General features: G+C 37.5%; 1 protein-coding gene across 3 annotated transcripts; it reads right to left on the bottom strand.

Moving 5' to 3' along the window:
* Positions 1-198: 198 nt before the first annotated feature.
* LOC127620008 (chromatin target of PRMT1 protein-like) lies at positions 199-19,068 on the bottom strand. 3 transcript variants are annotated; one of them, XM_052093062.1, is made up of 6 exons: positions 18,840-19,068; positions 17,505-17,596; positions 16,286-16,436; positions 14,426-14,603; positions 9,326-9,460; positions 199-2,418 (listed from the first exon to the last, which is right to left on the bottom strand). In XM_052093062.1, exons 2-6 carry the CDS (start codon positions 17,567-17,569, stop codon positions 2,219-2,221), a joined length of 729 nt encoding a protein of 242 aa, XP_051949022.1. In that variant the 5' UTR covers positions 17,570-17,596; positions 18,840-19,068; the 3' UTR covers positions 199-2,218. The 3 variants fall into 3 exon arrangements, with proteins under 3 accessions (XP_051949022.1, XP_051949023.1, XP_051949020.1); XM_052093063.1 differs by having other exon boundaries at positions 1,070-2,418; positions 9,320-9,460; positions 16,614-17,596; XM_052093060.1 differs by having other exon boundaries at positions 1,072-2,418; positions 9,320-9,460.
* Positions 19,069-19,699: the final 631 nt, after the last annotated feature.

Genomic DNA, 19,699 nt, shown 5'->3' with positions numbered 1-19,699 from the left:
GACTCATTTTAGTAACCTTATAATAGTTGTTTTATTCTACATGGAGAGGGTCCATGCATGTGGGCTGCCATGTTTGAATCACATGACCAGCTGAATACTCACTTAATCCCAGTAACTGTCCTGTTACTTGACACTTTAATTAAAGTAAACATGACTGTCTGTGAATACTTCTACAATGACATCTGAAACCGAAAACTATTGTTTTTAAATGATGATACCAAGCCGCTATATATCAGTGTAAATCCAAGATGACACAAAGACAAAAGTTACTGACTGCACCTTTAAAATTAACCAAATAAACTACACTGATTATATAAATAGCATATCTTCCACAATAGAAGATTACTGCTGAGAAACAGGAATATGCTAATAGACCATATGCTCATCATCAAATCTGTTAAATAGCACATATTCAAACATACCTCACACCACAATAATTATTCCAGCTCAAACACACTATATACTCCCATGAAGAACACAATTACCACTATGCTCTGATTTCCAATAAAACCTCACAAAGGTCTCTTACCCCTCTGGTGGAGTATTGGACAGAGCATTTAAAGATAGTCCACCCAAAAAAAAAAATTCTCTCCTAATTTACTCATCCAATCCCAGATGTTTGTGACTTTCTTTCTTCTGCAGAACACAAACGAAGAGTTTTAATCCATACGACTCCAGCGGTTTAATCTATGTCCCCAGAAGTGATCAAATAGAAACAGTAAGTCCTTTTCTTACTATAAATCTTCAATTTTACACGCCACACCTATTTTATCCAAGTGTTACTTAAATCTTATGGATTATTTTTATACTGCCTTTGTTCTTTTTGAAGATTCAAAGGCCTGGTCACCACACTTGCACTGGACCTACAGAGCTGAATATTCTTCTAAAAGTCTCCATTTGCATTCTGCAGAAGAAAATAAGTCGTACACATCGGTGACAGCATGAGGGTGTGTAAATGATACCAGAATTAAAAAAATTTAAACATCCCTTCAAAGCAAGACACCAATGAAGGGTTGAATTATGTTCACCTTTAGCTGCAAACAATTCTTTTGCATGTGAAGTGTCTTGTAATGTTAACATTTGAGATGATTCATTTACATTTATTCACTTGGCAGATGCTTTAATCCAAAGTGACATACTGTGCATTAGAGGTAGATATTTTGTGTGTTTTCCCCAAGAATATGCTAAATGCATTGCATATCCAAGGCGTAAAGTCATTATCAAATATTATTAATCTCTTTGTTAGAATGCAGACTGTAGACAGAACTCTGTTGATACAGGTATGTGAACCTTGAGTGATGAGCAGAAACACTGACTTTAACAAGTTAAGCATACATTCACACCATACGACCAGAGATAGCATCGAAATGACATTTATCTGTTAGGGATGTTTGTGCAAAAAAAAAAAAAAAATAGCAGCAAATTAATGGAACTAGACAGGAGTGTAAACATGATTTTGGAAGGTCATGTATATGGTGTTGTTCTTTTCCAAATTCAAATACTACTTCTTGTAGTGCAAACATGTGGTCTTATGGCCAAAATTGTATTTTAATACTAATAAAAAAAGATGTGATTACAATCTTTTTTCAAATATTATATTAAGACATTCATGTGACCCTCCCCCCCAAACACCAATTACATGGTGTGAACACCTTATTTGCTCAATAAAAGTTCTAAAACATAATACAAATAAAATTAAAGGTCATGACATTTATAGAACATTGAAGTCAAGAACAAGTTGTCAACATAAAACATTTTAACACCATCTGATCAATTGTCCTTGGGTTACAGTTCACGGTTCTTTGAGTTCAGATAGATGTTGGAACAATTTCAGTCTCTTTTTTTTCTCCCAAAGATTAACAGCAAATATTGGGTTTGTAGTTACAAATATGAGCCAAAAAACTGTATATAATGTACAAATCTCTTCATCAGAACATTAACACATTATGATAGTTTACAATGGTCTATTCACTTCCACTGATCTAAATCTGGCTATTTTTGTCATAAATTCAAGCAAGGCTTTATTTTGGTATGATATCAAGGTTTTTCAGATGCAAACATACATGTGATGGATATATGAATTTGAAGTGTAAAAGCCTTGAGGGGTTGTCTGAATGTTCAAGAGAAAACCGGGTACACTGTACTGGCTGTGTAACTTGTCAATCAATCTATGATCTGCAGATCTTTAGGGATCCTGTTCTCCTAATTAGCTCAGCTGTTATTCCATACTCTCAGGGTCTGCCTGGGCCATATATGCATCCAGCTCAGCGTCCAGATGGCCTTTTGTCTTGGACATGTAAGCATCAAGCTGGTTGTCCAACTGCTCACGTGTGACAACTGGACGACCTGCTCCTCTGCCTCTACCGCGTCCCCGACCCCTTCCAGCAAACCCTCCACGACCTCTCAGACCTCCACGACCTAGGAGAGAGAGAAATATATTTTCAGTCATTTTAGAGATGAACAAAGCACAAAGGAAGAACATTTTGTATTCAAATTTGAATATTTAAATGTAAACGCAGACCAGCACTAGAAAGTTGTAGGGCTGGGTGATTAATCAAATGTTATTTTTAAATTATGATTTTGGCCTACAACGAATATGAAACAAGATAATCGAGATGTCTTGATAATCTTGAGCATCCTTTATTAAAGTTCAAATAATATGGAAAAAGATGCGAGTTAAAGATGGATAGAAGTGAACAAAGGACAGAGAGTAGTTTTAGCCCATTATTCACTGAAATAAATACATCTTTGAGGAGTCTTTTTTGGCATGTTTTCTAAAATAATATCTAAAACTCCTTTAAAAACAACATACATTTACTTTAGGAGCTATACTGCAGAAGAAAAAATTATTACCAGAGAATGTTGAATACAATATTTCATTAGGGCTCGACATTAACACTTGTGGATTTTAGACGGGGAAACTGAAAGAGAATTTTACTTGTCTGACCAAACAAGCAGACTGATTAAAACGTCAATAACGAAAAAATAACCAGCTATTTTTATGATAGCCTAGGCCTGTGTCACTCACTAGAAAGTTCATATTCTTATTCTGTTGTTTAAAGTAACCCAGAACACATAATTTAATAATTCACTAGTGATCTTGTAACAGCTGTGACCCGTTTGATTGACAGGAGGCGTATATGTGTGTGTGCGCTGAACATGCACGTGTGTTCAGAAAATCCTCACATTAATGTGCGCCTGAAAGGTCAATTTGAAATGTAATTCCGCCAAAATGCCAGTCTTGGTGAGGCATTCATGTAAACACAGCGAGTGATGTCTAAAGTAAATGTAAACAGCAGCGAAAAAAGCGGATTTGTATTAAAATGTCAAACCTGCAAGTATAAATGTAAGCTAATAGACAGGCTGCTGTCTAGTGCGTCATTATAATCAAACAACAATAACAAGAAAACACTCACTGCTCTTGACTGGGTAACTTTATTAGCTTTAAAAAGTATTAATGTATTATATTCATACAGTGAAGACCAGTAGTAGTTTTATGTTGCATTTCTTTCTGAAAGTTTACTTTAATACTTGAAACTGCCGTTTAAAACTTTTAAAGCTGTTAAAAAAGCAATTCATTTTCTTAATTAGTTTTTGTTCTATTATTTTGAATCTATTTCTATTCATTGCCTTTTTTTATTATTTTATTACTGACCATTTATTAGAATAATTACTTAAAGGTGCATTCAGTAGTGGTGGTGGCGTAGTGGGCTAAAGCACTGAACGTGTAATCAGAAGGTTGCTGGTTCAATCCCCACAGCCACCACCATTGTGTCCTTGAGCAAAGCACTTAACTCCAGGTTGCTCCGGGGGGATTGTCCCTGTAATAAGTGCACTGTAAGTCGCTTTGGATAAAAGCATCTGCCAAATGCATAAATGTAAATGTAGTTTGGAGCCAATATAAAAGTTTTACACATTAACAAATTAATTGTGTTTTGTGAAGAGTGGTCTGAATGGTGTACACACATGAGATGAAGACTGTACTCAAAATAGTTTTCTATTAAAAGTGTTTTAATTACACATGGTACGGGACACCCCCTTCAATGCATTTCACCATGTGGAAATCACATGAACTGCGATGGTTCACTAAACATCGAAGAAGAGAATCCTCACGCTCAATGGCTGCCACCTGTGTAGATATGCATGGTTATGCTTCGAACATTGATGTTTGGCGACGCGAAGAGCGAAAAGAATCAGAATGAGCTTTATTGCCAAGTATGCTCACACACACAAGAAATTTGTCATGGTGACAGAACACAATGGAACATATTTATCATGCTTAAACAGCGGAGACAAGGGGAGATCCAGTAGCTGTGCTGCCAAAGAAGCACAAAAAGGTCTGAAGCAACTGTCAAGAAGACAGAAAGACCGGCAAAGGCAAAAAACGGTAAGGCATCTACGTTTCCATTAGTTTAGTGCAAAGTAGCTTGGCACAGCAACTGTTGAGGATTTTGTGTAAAACATGACATTGGTTGCTTGGAAATAAAACCATTTCTAAAACAATTCTAATCTTTCCTTTACCATAACAGTCTGTATTGCTAATTGAGGTTTATTTGATGCCAAGCAGTTCTCTAATAAAAGGTAATAACTGCATTTAGAAATACCATAATATAACTATATGACAACAGCCTCTGTCGTGGAATATCACGATGAATCTCTCTAAGTTGTAAGAAAACTCTCGGAGTCTTGAGTTCCAGATGCCAAAATTGTAGTTTATTGAACACCAACAAACATGAGACCGGCCAGCTGTCCGTTCAGCTGACCAGTGAGTGAGAGCAAGGCAGGGAGATATCAGAGAAGCCGGTGCCATTTTGCGTCTTTATACTTTTTCAACAATTGTTTTATTCAATTCACTGTTTCAATTCAATTTCCACTTTTGCTCTCATTTAGCATTTCCTTTGTGCACCTGATTCTCTGTATTATTCTGCCTCTGCACACAATACATCAACACTGCAATCATGCATTTGAATAAACACAAAAACAGCGCATTTAGTACCGTAAGCACACATGCACCAACAACATAGTTAGTCATGCACATTATTCATTATCTCAAACATGCACATAGTTCAACATTTTCCCGTTTTCTACACAGTCCGGGTTCCGTCAAACACTTCAATAAATAACTAAATCTAACACCTGGAGGAATTTTACGCGAATTTCACTTCTCCACCCGTGTTAGGATTTTCACCTGTACAGGATTTTCAGCCACTCTTCTGGCAAAACCTTGAATAAATGCACCTAACCGGAATTTTCACGCTGCCGCTCGACTCACCCCCAGGCTTTTTCTACCTTCTTCAAATAAACTTTCTTAAACTCTCTTTAAACAATCCCACCCCCCTATTTTTGAAATCTGGAACTCGCCTCTATTTTAGCCAATTAGTTCAAATTATTCTATGTCCGGACTGGCAAAAGTCTTAGGGAAGCCACTTACCGGGACTCGCTACCACAGATCACACAAAAACACCTTAAGCAAAGATGCTTACCTCAGTTTCTGGCGCCAGTGTTTCTGTGCGATTCGTGCAAGCCGTCCCACCAGCGACCTCTGCCCCCTTGACCTCAATGCCAGCCCCACGTTGGGTGCCAAAGATATTTAACTCATCAAGGTAAAACACCATGCCAGAAACATATCATATAAGAGATATCTAACTTATTAAAAGTGTTTTCGTAAGAAGTGCATCCTGTATTTTAATGAGACACACCATATATTTTAGAGATACGTGTCAGCATAAAGGAAATACACCAAAGATATATGTCAGAATACTACTAATTAACAGAAACAGCAAAACACCAGCTGCAAAAATACAAGACACCATTCATATAATAACTGATTAAAGAAGTACATCCTGTATTTCAAGGTTGTATACCATTCTTTGTGTTCTCTGCAGCATCAACACTTTTAGTAACCTCATATGCTCTCTCCTGGCTCACACAAAGGCCTAGAAACTCATATAAGTATTTTGATATCTAAGAATGATTATTATACCATCTAAAAAATGATTATTCTACAATACCTCCTCCCCTACCCAGTGCAGTTTATATTTCAAGGAATTCCACTGTTAAAAAGACACTTTTCTTTTTTTTTAAACGTTCAATAAATACATGATGTTTCCAAAGTCAATAAGTAAATAATCGTGATCTCAATATTGACCAAAATAAATCACGATTATGATTTTTGCCATAATGGAGCAGCCCTAGTAAATTCAGCTTTTAATCTCTTCAACTCTGGGGCATTTTTTTTTCACACTCATATGCAGAGGTGTGGACTCGAGTCGCGTGACTTGGACTTGATTCGGACTCGAGTCACTAATTTGATGACTCGTGACTCGACTCGATAGAATTAAAAAAGACTTGCGACTCGACTTAGACTTTGACAGCAATGACTTGCAACTTGACTTGGACTTCAGCCGTCTGACTTGGAAATACTTATACTTTTTAAAACCAAAGATAAGAGTTGTATAATTAAAAACGTGCAGTAAATCAACAATTAATTTCCCAAATAAACGATTAATTTGATTTACAAATCTGCATGTCAACACTCCTTATTCAACCAATCAGACAACCAACCAATCAGCTTCCACGAAAGCTGGACCAAGTTTGAAGACCGCGGCGTGCATTTAAGGACAAGGACACAGCAAAAATGATTCCAAAGGTGATATAATTGGGATATATTGAATACAGAGTTAAAGGCAACAAAAGGATTGCAACATGTAGAACCTGTGGTTCCAAAATTAGACACCTTGTCGACAACGTCCAATTTTGTGAGGCATCTGAAAATCCACAGACAGAGGCAAGTTGTTAACTAATTTACGTCAGCTATGGTTCAATAACATACATGTCTATGGCAGCACATGGCAGATTTACAGGCTAACAAAGTCTGCATATTGAGTCGCAAACAATTTTTTACTGCGGTCAGTAGCGTTTAACGTGTTATAGCAATTGGTGTAATGGACAAAATCTACCCGGTGTTTTATTATGCTGTTGTATGACCTCGATAAAGGAACGCCATTTATTGTGACCACACACGCATGTTGATGCTTTTTGAGCATAACTGGTTAGAACGTGCATGTAAACACACTCATTCTTTTGCGGACACGCTGGTCCTCTGTCATGCGTTTAGCTATATTTATTTAATTATATTGGTTATAGTTCTAAAAATCACAAAACCGATCATCTACTCTGTTCGCAGCCCTTTACAGTATATAACTCATATATGCAACTTAAATGTCTGCAATTAGCCACTGCCTGGTAATATTTCAGATTTCATTCACCAGTTCAGCACGTTCAGCGTCCTTTCACTGCGTGTTTAGAGTAAAAGTTTGGTGTGTCCAAAGATAAGATCCATGTATCATCTTTATTACCCTCTTTGGTCTTTACAGGTAGATATCGATAAATAAAAAAAAGATAAAATTTGATTATAAATTAGAAACTTCTAGATAAAATTTGTATAAATTTACCATAGTAATTAATACTCTGATACTAATTTGCGCAAAGCGCACTAATGACTTGTTTAAGACTTGAAGCTAAAAGTTGAGGACTTGTAAATTGACTTGGACTTGCCTGCCTTGACTTGGGACTTGACTCGAGATTTTAATGCAATGACTTGACTTACTTGTGACTTGGCAAACAATGACTTGGTCCCACCTCTGCTCATATGTAAAAGATCACCATTTACACATACTGTGGACTATCAAAAATTGGTACATTTATTTTTAGAACCCCGTAAAAGTACTCATAATATATAGTTAAAAAAAAAAAAAAAGCATGGAATTCTGGTTCAGTTCACTCCATCTCCCTCCAAAAAGTCTTATTTTACTCCACTAGGTGGCATCAAGTACTAGAATTTTTTTTTCCCCTGTATCATCATCCATCACAATTTACAGATCTAAAATGTAAGTTGCAGTGGATAGATCCACCTCTTTTTGATGATGTATCAATCAATAGTTGTTAACATATACTTACAATGATTTGTTTAGAATGCTTTTCCTGCTGGCCTGCATATTTTGTTCTGGACATCTAAGATATAACATTGGATTACACAAGCAAGTTCACAAAATTTTAAGAAAACTTTCCCTTAAATAGTTTCAGAATATATAATAATAATACATAAACCATACAGCACCTTTATATTATTGCAAAGAACATTCCTGACTGTTAAAAAACAGCCTTCATTTTCAACTATTGAGCATAAAATAAATAGGTTTTAGTCGGTACATATTTTCAAATGTTAAGTCAAAAGTAAAATGAGTGGGTAAGGCGCTTCAATAGACAGTTCACATGGTGTTACACTTGCACTGATTCCTACTACTCCAGACTCGAACTTCATAATAACAGCAAATACCACATTGTTTTTTATTCAGTACAGTTGAATGTAGGGTAGTAATATTCAAGACAGTAGTGGTATTCAGCTGAACTCGGTGGTGAAGTGGCTCAGACTATGAGCCCAGACAGGGGCTGTTCAAATGATAAAAAAAAAAAATAAAATTCTCATTGCTTTTCCTGAGAAACACTTGTAAAAGAGCAAAACGCGAATGGCCAAAGATCTCCACCAATTGTAAGGGGCTGTTCACACCAAACACTTTTGCAACAATCCACTTGTTTTTCAATGTAAACGCATTAGACGAACGTGTTAGTTCCGCTTAGTTTTCGTTTATTCAGCATCTCTTGCAGGAGTGGTTTTTTATATGTGGTGTCTAATAAAAATAACTTTAAAAACCATCTTGAGACATCTGCTTTCTGTTAAACCGTATTTGTTGTGCTGTGTCAAGCCTTTTTCAGCGCAAGAATGCAATTGATCTGAAGTCAGCGCTAGGCAGACAACCAAAATTCAAACTGCACAGTTGTAGCATTCGAATCTGCAATTGTTTTCTTAAGTTTAATCATTAAACAAATATTAAACATTTTTAGTTGACAGCCCTACCACAGCTGTCAACACATTTCTACAGCAGACACCTGAAAATAAATTTAATTTGTTTTACAATAGACAGTGCCATATGTACTGCTTGAGTCACTTGGCCAACAATGTCAATACAACATATCAAAATGAAACCAGTCTAACTGCACAAATAATGTGCATGGGTATTATACAACAAAGACCATTATTTTAAACACACTGTTAGCAAGTAAATTTGGCAGCAGTTAGACCGTGATATTCTAAGTCCAGGAAAACTGTTGAACTAACAAGATTTTTAAAGTTTGAATATTTCCTCTGCAAATAAAATATTTTGGCCCATTTGCAGAAGTGTTTCCTATGTGAAGGTCAGTATTTACTCCAAATGAAATTTTGGTGCCAATCTTATTTTTATAAAGTGAATTTTTTTACCTCTACCTCTTCCTCCAAGTGCTGCGCGTGCTGCTCCCCGGCCAATCATAGCTCCTCGTCCTGGGCCTCCTCCAGGCTGACGCATACCTCGACGGAGTCCTACACGCCCAGGACCACCCCTACCCCGCATCTGACCAGCACCTAACAAACAAATAAATACTTGTTTTCACAAACATCTGATGAATGATGTAGTTTAGTGCGGTCCAGTGTTTCCCCATATGCATTTTGCAGCGCCGCTGCACCACTGCTGAATTATGAGCGCAGCTGTTGGGATTTTACATGGATAATTTAATATTCTTAATGCAACATAACCCTTGCCAGCCCTAGTCAGCTGTGCGCTTTGTACAATGCGAAAGACTCAACCACACACAAATGCACGCACATACTAACAGCGATGTCACCGCATAACACGTGTTAAACTCGCTTCATTTCAAGTGGATGAAAGCTCATTTCTGAAACGTAGGATGGCAGGGAATCGCAACGTTTCATGGAACAATCAGTTTGCGCTTTCCTCATGAATATAAATGAGCCTTCTCCTGTCATCTGTATATTTTGGAGCACATTTTGCTCTCTTCAAAAGCAGAATGAAACAGCGCTACATGGGTCAATTATCAACACCGCTTATTCATAGCATAGCAGCACGAAAGCAGAGCAGGTGTGGGAATTCACGGACTGGTATTAACCAAACAGAGTATTTTAAATGCACATGTGAACCAGTGAGATTTGCAGCAACATTTGAATGTGGTACAGAATTGTATGCTGCAAAACTCTTGTCTCGGTGATGTAACTAGTTTAAAACAAACAGCCCCCACATTCTAAATGGCACTAAATAAATAAGAAGAATTTTCTATTCTCAAATCACGGCACCGACAAAGAAAACAGGAGAAAACAAATTAGAAGGCTGTTCAATTCACAACACTTACAAAAATGTACCATGGATTTACTGTAGTTAAACTTACTGTACTACCTATGATAGTTGAGGCAGAAAAACTTTATAAATGTACTTAGATGGCTGTTTTATCATTACAAAAATGCCATAGTTCTTTATATAGAAGCCATAGTTACAATTCATGGTAGTGAAGAGTAGGGTCGCAAACGGGTGGAAAAGTTCCAGTACATTTCCGGAAACTTTACATGGGAAGTTAAGCTGGGGAATTACGGAAATATTGGAAAAAACCTTATATGCTGCTGCATCTTTGTGGCATTATTAACATAGATCTTTGCACATTATTTGCAAATGTACACAGACTTTCCTTCTATATTGGCTGAGGTGAAATTTATCCACACATCAAATGGAGCATGTGTCATTGTTCTGTAGAATAAGATTAGAACAAAGCTTGTAAAAAACACTAATGCAATGCCAAGCACAGATATATAAATAGTTAGCTAAACAATTGGAATATTCTGGAATGGTAAAAATATTTTACTATTGATGCTGGATGAATGAATAGAAATAGGCTAGATGAATAGATGAACACTCCTCAATAAGCATGCTAAATCAAACTATAACCTACGTTCTTGTAAGACAACAGAACACTAGCAAGCAGAAGAAACAGCTTCACAGTTGAGTTAGCTGTCACCATGATAGCTAGCCTCTTAAATTGTCAATGAAATTATGTTGGCTAGCTTACATTTAGCATATCTGATTTACTGGCTAGCTTGCTACTGTACCCTAGTAATATCATTAAAACTTACTTGACTGGATGTAGACCTTGTGTTCAAATGCAGTAGTGTGGTTTCAATAGTCCTGCTGTAGTAATTAGCGTGCTGCATGCATGTGATTGAGGAATGTGCAGGGTAGAAATTCAACTGAATTAGCATTAAATCTGGTTGTTTTCACAAAGATTATGCAGCAAGATGTTTTTAAGTTCCTTGATATAGGCTAACCTGCAATTTTGCAAATTTCCAGTCTATTCCAATTAATTCCTGTTAATTCCCATGAAAAGTTTCCAACTTTGTAAATTCCCAGAATTTTGCAACCCTACTGAGGAGCCATGCATGGTTTTACCAATGGTTACAATATAGTCCATTTTCATAAAAATGGACCAAGCTATCAGTTTTCCAACTGTGTAAAATCTGTTCTCTTGTAATGCTCTCTGACTGTAGGAAAATGTAAGTTGTTTTATTTGCCTTCATAAATTCCAAGAGATGACAAGTTTAATTAGTAGGAGCCTGATGAATGGAATCAGTCAAGAAGACCCAACTTAGTCACATAAGCCTTAAAAAATTAGGTGTTAATATTTTCCACAGATGTCACTGTTATTAATTGAATAATTTATATCTGCATACCAACCTCAAAATCAATGCTATACTGTCATTTCAATGTACATTACATGTTATATTATTTGCATGGGTGCTACCAAAGCAGGTGCTGGTGCCACATTTTCAAAGGGCCCTTTGAGGGAACAAATAAACCCTGATGTGGCCCAGGCATGAGTAGATTTAAACTATTCTTTGACTAACACACGTTAATACGGGTCCAGGTGTGCGGCCTTGTGGATGCGCACATAACAGCACCGCTGATGAAAAAAATCCTAGGGGAAACACTGCGGTCTACTTCCTATTGAAATAAAATGCCAGGTTCAAACCAAGTTAAGCTCGATCAAAAACCTCTGTAGCATGCCATCAATCAGAACAGAACATTGACTCATACCAGACTAAAAGAATAAAAAATTATATAAACAAGAATGCACTTACAATGGAATTAGTTCGCAATAGCGCATAGGGCAGCAGTAGGGTTTTCTGATGGGGGACAAAAGAAAATCCCTGACCAGTTTGATTAAATTATTTGCAATGTTTTACAGGGAGGAGTATCTCTTTCAATAATACAGTTTTACATCTTAGTCTCTCCTTTTGATTCTCAAATGTGTTTTTGTGTCAAATCAAACACTTTGATTCATCTCAGAGCAGGTTGGTTGTGTTCAATGCTTCAAATGTAACAAAAGAAAAGGGGGCAGTCAGAGAGTGATAACTATTAAGGTAGGGGAGCACCAATTGAAATTGGACGATATTAGTCTTAAATTCATGATCGGTTGATCGTGCCTAGATTTAGGGCCAATCTTTTTTGCAGCACACAGGAATCACACATACAATGCTACTCTAATGAATGAGCACATGCTCAACTTAACAGAGTGGCCTTTGGAGGGTGAATTGTAGGCAATTCGAAGGTATTCACAAATGTAACATTTCAGACATGCTGTAATTCACATGAATATGCCGTTTTGTTTTTATAAATGTGTAAGAATTATGTAACTTTTACATTTGCTTAATAACTATTGATTTGTTTTACAGCAAAACGCCAAAGACAGTAAACAAATTGTAGATATGTATGATTTCTCACTGAAGCAAATTTAGGATATGGATACATTTTTCTTATTTTTTTGGTTTTTGGTTACCAGTATGTAACAACGACCTTTTGATATTGACAACAGAACTATACATAACTCTTTTCAATACAAATAAATGTTAGCAATTCACAAATAATGTAATTTTGGGAACAATTAAAAGGTTTTATTAGTTAATGCATTAGGTATCATGAACAATTTTATTACAGCATTTATTACTCATAATGATAGTTCATAAAATACAATTGTTCATTGTTAGTTCATTATGCTTTAACTAATACAACTTTTGAGAACAGCAAGATCTTTAGTTCATGTTAACAGTAATTTTGTTAAATAATGTTAACAAATGGAACCTTTTTGTTAAGTGTTACCATCATTTTACTGTGTAAACAAAAGTGTAGTAAAGGGCACAAATGAAAAAAATCAGTATCGGCCGACCTTAGATCGGAATCAGCCTCAAATTTTCTGATCAGTGCACCTATTAAGATTAATAATAATTTCACAACTTAAAATGTACAGCATAAAAGTGAATAATAAAAGATTTAAACCTTCATCTTATATAGTGTTTATCATTAAGTTTTTAATAGATCTGTCAGAATTAACGTGTTAACGCATTCGATTAATTAAAGTTTAACGTGTTAATGCTAAATGTGTTAATTGCGATTAAGAAAAATTATAACAGCATAAATGCTGGTGTGAAGGGTGGAGCCTCTGTAATGCGTCCACCCGGATTAAAAAAAAAAAAACAAGTACATGCTTCAATGCTCAATATAACTTCAGCTCTAAAAATATCATCCCCTATTCATTTCAGCCCTTTTGGGGAAACAGTGAGAGCTCAGCTGTCGTTTTCCTTTGCCACCCAGAGGCTAAAAAACAGGTGCAGCAATTGAAAGTCTGGTAGCACACCACATGGCTACCAAATGTCTCACTCTAATGCCATACACTGCTGATTTTGTAAAATGTTAGAAGGTGCTAAACTGAAGGAGAATAACACTGTAAAGCATCAGTTGTACTGTAATGATTGACAACTCCACCTGAAGCTGAGATTCCTTTAAACACATGCTAATGAATTTTAAAGCATAGTTCACAAAAAATAATTAAAAAAAAGCATCCTAATTTACTCACTCTCATATTGTTACAAACCTGTCTATAGGTTTGGAATAATGTGAAAGTTAAGGCCCAGATATAGGCATGACGTAATTTAGAACAAAATATGGCCAAAAAGAAAGGTGTTTTTGCATTCATTTCGGTGGTTTGTAACAGCTCGTCTGGGCAAACTTTTAGGAAAACTTCTAACCGGCTGCTAAACACTTTCTTACTGCCATTGGTCCACATCATCATTAGGTGTGACCTGAAGCTCCACCTACTACTTTGTTTTTCAGACAGTATACAAGATGCACACCTGCGTGCAGAATATTAGCTAGCTTGTGCAAATTTACCTACATCTGAATAATCATTCACAGAGACATTTTCCAAAACCACGTCATGCAATTTTCTTGTTTGTTTTCATTTTCACACTGCATCTGTTTCAGGTGACTACTTTGATGCAAGTCATTGGGAATTAATTTTTTTGCCCAATGCATGTTTTGGGGTATATTTATGTCCTTGGCACAAACAGTGTGGGACAAGTTACAAACCAAAGTCTAAACTTAGGGGATGGTTCAGAATACAAGTAATAGTATAAGCTATAGTAATACTGATGCTTGAAGACCCATTAACAAGCAACAAAAGCAGTAGTGTTGTAAAAAGAATATTAAGTCACCTCTAAGAGAAAGTCCTCCTCTCATAGCTCCGCCTCTTGCCCTTCCCCGGAATCCGCGTCCAGCTCCACGCATTCCTCCGACAAAACCCCGCCCTCCGGCACCACCACGCATCAACGAGCCAATGGGCCGACCCAATCTGGCCTGGATGTTGCTTTTCCCAAGTCGCTGCTTCAGGCTCTAGAGATGGATGATATATTTATCAGCTTACAGGCACAATCCTTTATTAAAGATATATCAAGTGTAGCCAATTAAATATTAGCTGAAAATGTTTCGTTTCAGTAAACTGCAGAGCTGAACAGTGCACACAAAATGAAACAATGTCAATTTGCACTTCTAAATATTCAAAATTTGTGACACGATCAGTCGCAAAAACAAATGGTGTCTGGCGTCACCAATGTCAACCCTTGCGTGTCTAAATGGAATGCTGTAATTTACATTTTTCATGATTATATCATTTTAATCTAAATTATTTTTTTAATTAATATCCACAAAAAAAAAACTCAACCTGCAACTGTCATTTCAACTCGTGTCTACATTTTCACATTAGCCCATCTGGGGGTGAAAACCGCAAACCTGGCAACACTGTATGTGGTTTGTGTACAGCGCTCTATGCATGCCTCAAGCACGAGAAAGTATGTGAGCGAGCTTGTCTCTTGAATGCACAAATGAGAATGCAGATGTGAAGATTTATACAGAATAAGAACCAATATCAATTTAGGAGCCAGTGATTCTCAACCAGGTGGTCTGGACCCACTAGTGGGCCTCAGTACACTTCTATGGGGGCCTCAAGATCTCTTATTATTTAAAATTATAAATTATAATAATTTCTATACAATAATTATATTTGAACTTCCTGAAAATGCTAAAAACTTAACTCCCTTCAACAACTTGTTTTTTATGAAGAATATACAGTTCTAGGCATTTCTGGGATCACAAGTTTTAAAGAAATATCTTATTGGATGGATACATCTTATAATATAAATATCTAATATAATAGCCTACTTGTGGGGCCTTTGAATATTTTCTACATGGGGGGCCTTGGAGTCAAAAAGGTTGAGAACCACTGGGTTAAACCACTAGTCATATAGATTACCTTTATTCTGCCTTCAAGGAGCTTGAAAGGTTTTTACCCCATTGATTTACATTGAATGGACAAAATCCACTTAAAAAAACATCCTTCAAAAAATCTTTGTGTTTCGCAGAAGAAAGTCATACGAGTTTCGAGACGGCATTACACGTCACCACAAGTGGTTCACTTCCACGATTTGGTATGATTGCATTCATATTAGCAGCAAATCATTCTAGAATTCACATTACCGTACCCCAGACCACCTTTTCAAGTGGACTCGGGTGTGGTTTGCGGGTGCACACCAGAGTTCAGAAAACATCACATCATCTAAACTAACCGAATTTGATGCCATTCGAACACGGGTGCCCACCAAAAGTGCTAGTGTTATTAGTGGACCCCCTTCCTGACAGTGCCCAATACAACGTTCCTTTCTCACTTGGTTCCAGGGAAGCACAAAGCAGGTAAACACATTGTCATAGTTACAATATCCAATATTACATTACCAAACACTTTAAGGACCAGATTCTTGAGTCATATCAAACTCCCAACTGGCACAAATGTTTAAATCTACGGTCCAAAACCCATCATTGCATATTTTATAATATAGGCTATACACCCATTTACTTGCTGTTTGGATATTCTGCAAATTATACATTACATTTTTCATTTTGGGTTGAAATACCGCACATCTCATTATCTATTGTGATGTAGACCACAGTTGTTGTGCTATTTAACCATATACCTCACCTGAATGAGGTATCACCTCTGTGCACTTCCTTCTCTATCTTACCTGTTTGTGTTGCAGGGCAGCCTGCACAGAGGGCCTGTTCTCCATCTGTTGAGCGAGGCGGCGGTTCCGTGCGCTGGCCATGTGCTGCTGCTGCATGCTAGCCCGGATGCTAGTCACAGTCGGCTGCTTGTTCTTCAGCATATTTGTGAAGCTTTTGGGACAGAACAGGAGGAGGAGAGAAGAAAGAAAGAGAGAGCGAGAGAGAGGGAGACAGAAGGAAAGGGGATACGAGGAAAGGAGGGTTCCAAATCAAATCATTTCACACAGCATGGACGCAGCTACAGCAGAACCTGTAGCAATTCAGTGAAAGCCCTTTTTTAGAACTCACATTCTTTTATATACTCTCTCTCTGTCTGGAGACACCCCAGAACATCAGCAGTTTTGTTTTAACTGAATCGAGGCCTTTAATGTGGGTTCAAGAATAGAGTGAGGAGAAAGACAGAGTGAAGAATTCAGAAGAAAGAATATGACCAAGACTGAAGGGATTGGAAGACTTCTTTCAGAGTGATTGCCACTTACAGGCCACCATCAACCAGATGTGATGTCATCAGCCTGAGACAACACATGGTGAGTTGGCCATGGACTTGAGGGTGTCCGGCTACCCAGCCACTTACAACCAAGACCGTGACCTGGTGTGTTGCTTCTGACAAGGGAAGGGGGTAAGGGGACAGGTCACGTCTAGGTTCAGACTGGGCACCTTATTCCATAGACAGTCAGAGAGCAATTCAGAAATGCAGAAGAGGAACAGGAAAAAGGTCTTCTAAGAGAGAGAGTGTTTGTGTGAGAGAGGGCAAGAAATATGGATGGCATTGTTGGTATACACACACCATCCTGTATGGCAACTCATTCCCATGACTGAGGAGGCTCTTCTGCAGCAAATTCAAGTGCAGTCAGCTTACCTCACCATCATTACCCTCTCACCATTTGGGTGTGCACTGCTTACACAAGATGTCTGCCACAACTTGCCAAAACTTGGCATACACGGTTCTTATACTAGTTGATCTTTCATGTAGACTCAGCATAAGATCAAGTAACCGCCGCCATGTTGGGTAAGCGAAGCACACCACGTGGGCATTCTAGCGTCCATGTCATGCCTGGTGTCTCCCCCTCATTGACCTTCATAGAACACGTGTCTTGAGGCTTGCCGCCTTAGTTATCTCTGAATGATTTCTCCCCCCATGGCCTTGAGATAATGCTGTCAGGATGCGTAGCGCCTCACCGCTCATTCAGGGACACCTTGGTGGTGCTTTTTAGCACGACTTTTTGAGAAGAAGGGGCACTCATGTTTCTTCAGACTTGTCGGGATCTCTCCTGTCAAGATAATAAAAAAGGAGAAAATGGAAACGGACAATAGATAGAGCATGGGCTTATGCCATTATGGATGCCTCAGAAGATATGACATCACTAAAATTCAAACACCACAATGACTGTGTTTCAAAAGCTAGCAAGCTAGACAGCTTTTTTGGGTAGGATCTCACTAGGTGTTGAAACACAACCATGTTGACACCTACATCAGGGTCAGACATGTGCTTTTTTTTTATTATAGGGCATTTATCTCCCCCAGGATCAGGTTTTTGGGGCTTTTTTTTAAGCATTATTTTTTTTGTTAAAAAAAAAAAAAAAACGGTCTTCTGTTAATTTAAAAACTATAAATTTGGGGGGCCTGGGTAGCTCAGCAAGTAAACCACACCTGGAGTAGCAAGCTTGAATCCAGGGCATGCTGAGTGACTCCAGCCAGGTCTCCCAAGCAACCAAATTGGCCTGGTTGCTAGGGAAGGTAGTCACATGGGGTAACCTCCTGGTGGTCGCTATAATGTGTTGTTCTCGCTCTTGGTGGGGTGCGTGGTGAGTTGTGCGTGGATATGGCGGAGAATAGCGTGAAGCCTCCACACGCACTATGTCTCCGCAGTAACGCGCTCAAAAAGCCACTAGATAAGATATGCGGATTGATTGTCTCAGACACGGAGGCAACTGAGAATCTTCCTCTACCATGAGGACTGGAGTTCATTGGGAATTGGGCATTCCAAATTGGGGAGATATATATCAATTTATTCAAGTTATCAAAATACATATCTAATAAATTGAGTTAGGCTGTCACCCATGAATTTAAATAAGCACCAACTGTTTTCTTTCTATTTTGTGATATGTTTTAGACCTAGAATAAAGTACTAGTAAATATATAAAAGTAAAAATGGTAATTCATTACAGGGGTTTTTTTTGTTTTGTTTTTGCCCCTACATTTTGAATTTCAGTGGCATTTTTGTCCCAAGCCCCCATTCATTTCTGAACCTGGCTGACACTGTATTTGCTATAAAAAGCATGTTTGTCAGGTTTTAATTTAACAAATATGTTTAAGCAACAAGAAACCCGACATTAAACGACGACAAGGCGTATAACTCTTCACCACTTTTAATAAGTCGGAAAGCTTTTATTTCACAGCAATTTACAAGAAAATATATACTTCCAGTTTACATATGACTTTTTTCCAAAGCCACTATTTAACAACTGTAGCATCACATTAATGTAAAAATCATCAAATATGAGTAATTCTTACCTGTATTTTCTCTGAATGACTGAGTCAGGGCAGATCTTTTTTCTGTGAAGCTATTACCAACTCAAAACTTTTCTATCTGACGCTCTGAAAATGTTACAACTATCCCCCCTCTTCTATATATTTTCTGAAGTACTAAAACAAAACAAAATCCCCTCCGAATGATCCCAAATCTACTTAAATCCACGGCTCTCCACCACTATCGTCCCATCCATCACAAAATGGTGCTAAGAGTTGCGCGAGCTGGGAAAATGGAGCGCTGAAGTCCTGACGTCAAGTATCGCGAGATTTACGCGTGAATGCCTGTGTATCGTACTCCCATTCTACTTGTACTTCTACTTGTAATTCGGTATGTATATATGGCCTTGTATATATATATACAACATTTCCATAGGACTTTAATTCAATACTGCCAGGCCATTAACCAAACCAACCAGCTTCTAGGTCAATAACAATCTTTAAAATCATTAGTTTCATCACCTTTCATGTGTTTATGTTATGTGATTAATCTGTACGCAGAGTGTGTACTCTTTCAAAGTACTTTTTTACACTCTCGCTCTCATGCTTTCCAGCCCTGTCACTCAGTTCTGTTTCTGACCCTTTTGGGGCCTGAGGCTTCTCGTTGGAGTTTATATCTCACCTTGAATAATAACAAGTTTGCCAGTTTCCTTATTTACACAGAATGAGCTTACAACTTATCTGTTCAAAAATATATATTTTTCTAAACAAGAAAAATGTTACACAAGCTTTGTAGCAAAATAATATCCAGGTTTCTCCAATGTTTTACAGAATTGGTGCAGTCACATTTGCAGAGCACGGTCAATGTGCTGAAATTTTCACCATGCAAGAAAGTGGCAACGTTA

Source organism: Xyrauchen texanus, chromosome 26 (assembly GCF_025860055.1).
Source record: "Xyrauchen texanus isolate HMW12.3.18 chromosome 26, RBS_HiC_50CHRs, whole genome shotgun sequence".
NCBI classification, from domain to species: domain Eukaryota; kingdom Metazoa; phylum Chordata; class Actinopteri; order Cypriniformes; family Catostomidae; genus Xyrauchen; species Xyrauchen texanus.
This window is presented reverse-complemented; position numbering and strand designations above follow the sequence as displayed.

Bases quoted from the DNA above. Each gene is read 5' to 3' on its own strand.
- LOC127620008 (XM_052093060.1), bottom strand. From the start codon at position 17,569: ATGAGTGCCCCTTCTTCTCAAAAAGTCGTGCTAAAAAGCACCACCAAG. The intron at 16,437-17,504 runs GTGAGGCGCTAC...CTGTCCCAAAAG, and splicing joins AAGGTGTCCCTGAATGAGCG to CTTCACAAATATGCTGAAGA. The intron at 9,461-14,425 runs GTGACTTAATAT...TTTGTTTGTTAG, and splicing joins AGGAGGACTTTCTCTTAGAG to GTGCTGGTCAGATGCGGGGT.